General features: G+C 31.3%; 1 protein-coding gene across 1 annotated transcript; it reads right to left on the minus strand.

Annotated features, from left to right (window-relative positions):
* Positions 1-2,365: 2,365 nt before the first annotated feature.
* On the minus strand, positions 2,366-3,471 carry LOC111685690 (heparan sulfate 2-O-sulfotransferase pipe-like). Its single transcript, XM_023447955.2, has 2 exons — positions 2,917-3,471; positions 2,366-2,839 (listed from the first exon to the last, which is right to left on the minus strand). The coding sequence occupies exons 1-2, from the start codon at positions 3,041-3,043 to the stop codon at positions 2,649-2,651; spliced, it is 318 nt and encodes a 105-aa protein (XP_023303723.2). The 5' UTR covers positions 3,044-3,471; the 3' UTR covers positions 2,366-2,648.
* Positions 3,472-5,524: the final 2,053 nt, after the last annotated feature.

Consider the following 5,524-nt stretch of genomic DNA (forward strand, 5'->3'; position numbering starts at 1 on the left):
TGAACTAGAACTGAACTAGAACTGAACTAGAACTGAACTAGAACTGAACTACAACTGAACTAGAACTGAACTAGAACTGAACTAGAACTAAACTAGAACTGAACTAGACAAGACCATAGACTAGACTATAGACTAGACTATAGACTGGACTATAGACTAGACTATAAACTAGTCCATAGACTAAAGTATAGACTAGTCTAGTCTGTAGACTAGACTATAGACTATAGATAGACATACCTGCAGCTTAAAGCATTCCAATGCAGTGGAATACAAATACATACATATATTATAATAAAACTGTGTCGCCATTTTTAAATTTAATTTGTTTTTTATTAAATAATTTCATAGAATCACATACATATTGTTTTATTTACTTAATTATTATTTTTAAAGGTTAAACAAACAAAAAATAACAGTTTTTTGTAAATTTAGTTTTTTAATACTTTTAAAATAAAAAATTATAATATATTATATTAATAAAACAACTAAGTATTAACTTATAAACTCAACAATATTAAGACAAGTAATGGAATAATTAGTAAAAATTAAAAGCTTAACAAATAACTATCAAATAAAATTAATAATTAAATTAAAACAAATTAATAAAGAGATTTATTAAAAAGGAATATTTTTCACATAAATTTTATTTCCTTAGACCAGGTTCTCACTAGGAAACTTTTTTTGTGAAACTTTTGATTTTTCCGTGAGAGAGAAAGAAATATCAACTATCTCTTTCTCTCACCCACAAAATCAAAAGTTTCTCAACAAAAGTTTCCTAGTGTGAAACAGGTCTTAATACATATTGTAGAAAAGCAACAATAATTTCGCTTATACTCTAAAAAAAATAAAAATTTATAAATTACAATATTTTACAAATTAAAAAGCTTTTCTTTAAAAACATTCTCTTTACTTTTTTCAAAAACTTAAATTTAAATACTTTTTGTATTTCTAAGTTATAGTGCTTTTTGTTTGATTTCCTATTCCATAACTTAAGGTTGTAACTGAGCCATCGTTTTATCGGGCAGATTAGCGGCCAGATATTGTTTGTGCAAACGCTGTCGACAGAATTGATAGAATTCAATTTCGTTGGTGAAATTACGTCGTACAATATCTTTGACTTTTTCACTAACTGGTGGTTTGAAATTATTTTTATTGATCTTTGTCAAGTATTCGGCACTGGCTGGGGAAAGAAAAGTAGAACAAGAAAACGGTTAAAATTTATACGAAAAGAAAACTTAAAGGTCATTGGTCCATAAGAAAATCTATAGTCTAGCTTATTGATCTGGTCGATAGTTTAATCGACTAGTCTATAGTCTAGTCTATAGTCTAGTCTTAAGTCTAGTCTATAGTCTAGTCTATAGTCTAGTCTATAGTCTAGTCTATAGTCTAGTCTATAGTCTAGTCTATAGTCTAGTCTATAGTCTAGTCTGTGGTCTAGTGTTTTCTACAGTCTTGTCTATAGTCTAGTCTATAGTTTAGTCTGTAGTTTAGTCTATTGTCTATCTATAGTCTAGTCCATAGTCTATTCTTTAGTCTGGGCTATAGTTTAGTCCATATTCTAGTCTATATTCTAGTCTATAGTCTAGTATATAATCTAGTCTATAGTCTAGTCAATAGTCTATTCTATAGTCTAGTCTATAGTCTAATCTATAGTCTAATCTATAGTCTAGTCCATAGTCTAGTCTATAGTCTAGTCAATATAGACTATTGACTATAGTTTAGTATATAGTCTAATCTATAGTCTAATCTATGGTCTAGTCCATAGTCTAGTCCATAGTCTAGTCCATAGTCTAGTCTATAGTCTAGTCTAGAGTCTAGTCTATAATCTAGTCTATAGTCTTGTCTATAGTCAAGTCTATAGTCTAGTCTATAGTCTAGTCTATAGTCTAGTCTATTGTTTAGTCTATGGTCTAGTTTATAGCCTAGTCTATAGTCTAGTATGTAGTCTAGTCTATAGTCTAGTTTATAGTCTAGTCCATAGTCCAGTCTGTAGTCCTGTGTATACTTTAGTATATGTTCTATAGTCTAGTCTATAGTCCAGTCTAAATTCTAGTCAATAGTCTAGTCTAAGGTCTTGTTTATAGTCTAGTTTATAGTTTAGTCTATAATATAGTCTGTCGTCTAGTCTAAAGTCTAGTCTATAGTCTTGTCTATAGTCTAGTCTATAGTCTATTTAATAGTCAAGTCTATTGTCTAGTCCACAGTCTTGTTTGTAGTCTAGTCCATTGTCTAGTTTATAGTCTAATTTATAGTTTAGTATATAATCTAGTCTAAAGTATAGTCTATAGTCTATTCTATAGTCTTGTTTATAGTCTTGTGTATACTAGTCTAGAGCCAAGTTTATAGTCCTTATTATATTTAAGATTAAAGCTTATAGTTCCGCCCATAGGCTACTCAATAGTCCCGTCTGGTTAGAAGTTTTAGTTGATGCAAATATTTTGAAAATTACACTCACAACACACTTTAATAGAAGCTTTATTGATTGAAAATCAGTTTAAGGAGGTTCCCTAGTTTTAAAATAAGATTTTTTTTAGTTTGACCATTTTAAAGCTTTTAAGCTTTCCCTTTAAATAAAACACTTTTAAACAAATATTTGTTGCTATAATTTTGTACGATTTTATTTAAAATTTACATATAGAAATCCCTACTTAATCCAATAAATTATGGGCCTGTAAGTCTTTCAAACTAACGGCCAAGTATTGTTTATATAAACGCTGTTTACAGAAATAGTAAAATTCATATTCATGAGTGAAATTTTTACGTATCATTTCCTTGACATCAGCATCAATTTTGGGTTTACGTTTATTCTTATTACGATTGGTAACCTTATCCATGTTCACTGTAATTGAGAATAAATGAAGGAGGGATTTAGTGGAAAGTTTTAGCAGTAGTATTAGAGGTTAAACCGTAACTTACATTCAAATAATAGTTTGGCACCATTAAAGAATTTCGGTATATATTTTTCGAATACTGTTAGAGTTATATTGGTCTCTTCCCAAGTACCTACGACAGCATAGTCACGTTCTACATGCTCTTTAGCCATTTGTACAGCAGCGGGTGAGTTAAAGGGTCTGTTGAGGGGGTAGTGGATGATTGGTTAGAATATTTGATTAGTTGGGAAATAGATTTTATAGCTTCAACTATTTAAAATATTTTTCAATTGTTCAACAACTGTTTTTCAAAAGAAACTATTCCGAAATTTTATTCACAATGATGGATTTTTAGAAAGAAGAACATTTTCATTCACAATAGTCGAAATTCTAAAATATGCAACATTTTGGACTTGTGAGTCTGTTGAGTCTGAGAATTTATCAAAGATCTTATAGATCTAGGGATTATAATTGACATTAACTTTCGTGTTTAAGTAGAACTTGATTTAGAATAAAAATCGGTTAAAATCTATGGGTTTTGAGAATTAAATTTAAGTAGAAAGAACTAAATGACAGAATTACTCCAACATTCCCTAATTGTATTCAAATTTTTTACCCACAAAACTTTCTTTTAACTTTTCGAACGATTTGTTTGAATCCAGCCGATCTATATACATACATATATACTTACATACAATCATCATGATGACCACAAAAGAATAACGATTGCCTCTTAAAATTACCCACATAATCCTTAACACTAAACGGTACATATTGACACTCCGGATCACCGCTACGTACACAATGATTGAAATCTTTTTTATACCACGACACTGGTCTCATGGGCTTATTCGGAGCTTTATTATATTCGATTGCATTCTTATAGGCACCTCTGGCATAAAAATACCACGATATAACTCTTTCCACCGGATCACGTACCATATTTATATAAATCGGTTTGGGTAAATCGAACTCTTCAAAATCGATCCAATTAACATGTTGTATCCATATTGAACCATCCGAAAGATCTGAAATTCTCTCGGCCAGTTCACGTTGTTCGATATTGTTGAATTGTCGCTTAGTGGGCTCATGTAGGCCATCACGTTCCAGGGTTAGACCTTCATTGAAACTTTCTAAAACACCAATTAGCTCTAGAAGAGCTTCACTGCCGACTTTGGCACAACGATTGAAAAATATGACATCTATTTCAGCTTTACGGGTATTATTCAGTCTATAGGCGTTTAAGCTTTTAAGCTAAACGTTGTAAAAAGTAACGAGTGGAAGAGAGGAAAAAAGAGACACAGACATATATGTTTAAGGGGCTGATCGGAATATATAGTATATTGATATTAAAGCTATTGGGCAAAAAAGCTTTAGAACATGATATTTGTGGCATTTCCAGAGATTAGTTTAAGTTTTTGTTAAAGGAAAAAGCGTTGAATAAGAAATCGGAAAAATATTTATATATCGTTTGATTTCCAAAAGCAATTTAAAAGCATTTCCTAAATTCAGAAAATATTCTGCTGATTTTAAGCAACTATATATACAAAAACAAAAAAAGCATTGACTCTAACGAAATCCCTAAAGAAAAGCGAAAAAGCTTCTATTTAAACTTTGAATCCCCTCGTAATATTATACTTACATGCAATCCACACTATGACCACAAAAGAATAACGACTGACGTCGAAAATCATTGGCACCATCTACCGTACTATACGGTATATACTGACACTCGGGGTCTCCGCTGCGTACACATTTATTGAAATCTTTAACATACCATTCACGTGGTCTCATCACTCTTTTGGGTTGTTTTTGAAACTGTATAGCATTGCGATAAGCACTGCGAGTATAATAATACCATGATATAACTCTTTCCACCGGATCTCTTATCATATTGATATAAATCGGTTTGGGTAAATTAAACGCCTCGAAATCTAACCAATTTATATGTTGTATATAAATCGTACCCTCTATAGAGTCCGTAATAGTTTCGGCATATTTACGTTGTTCTGGACGTTTGTGTTCTCTTAGGGTCATTTGTTTGAGACCCTCATGGTCTATACTAATATTATCATTGAATTTTTCCATAATCATAAGCAGTTCATAGAGCGCCTCACTACCGACTTTTGTGCAACGATTAAAGAACAGCACTTCTATATCGGCTTTGGGAGTATTGTTTAAGCGTTGGGCGTTTAAATGTTTAAGCTATTTGTGTGTATGTTTGCAAGAGTTAAGAATATTTAGACAAAAAACCCCAGAGTTAGTTTATTTATAAAAGGGATTATAATATTTTTTTTGCAATGAAATGTAGTGCTTCTTGTGCAGTACCGCCAAAAATCCAAGGAAAAGTTAGAAAGCTTAAGGTTAGAGGGAAATTTTTAGGTAAGAAATTGCTGTAAATCCCTAAAAATACGAAAATTGTGCCTATACAGTACTAATTTAAGCACCTTAAGCTAGTCTATAGTCTAGTCTGTAGTATAGTCGATAGTCAAGTCTACAGTCTAGATTTTAGTCAATTCCATAGCCTAGTCTATAGTCTACTTTATGTCTAGTCTATAGTCTGGTCTATAGTCTAGTCTATAGTCTAGTCTATAGTCTAGTCTATAGTCTGGTCTATAGTCTAGTCTATAGTCTAGTCTATAGTCTAGTCTATA

Source organism: Lucilia cuprina, chromosome 5 (assembly GCF_022045245.1).
Source record: "Lucilia cuprina isolate Lc7/37 chromosome 5, ASM2204524v1, whole genome shotgun sequence".
NCBI classification, from domain to species: Eukaryota; Metazoa; Arthropoda; class Insecta; order Diptera; family Calliphoridae; genus Lucilia; species Lucilia cuprina.

Bases quoted from the DNA above. Each gene is read 5' to 3' on its own strand.
- LOC111685690 (XM_023447955.2), bottom strand. From the start codon at position 3,043: ATGGCTAAAGAGCATGTAGAACGTGACTATGCTGTCGTAGGTACTTGG. The intron at 2,840-2,916 runs GTAAGTTACGGT...TCTCAATTACAG, and splicing joins TGCCAAACTATTATTTGAAT to TGAACATGGATAAGGTTACC.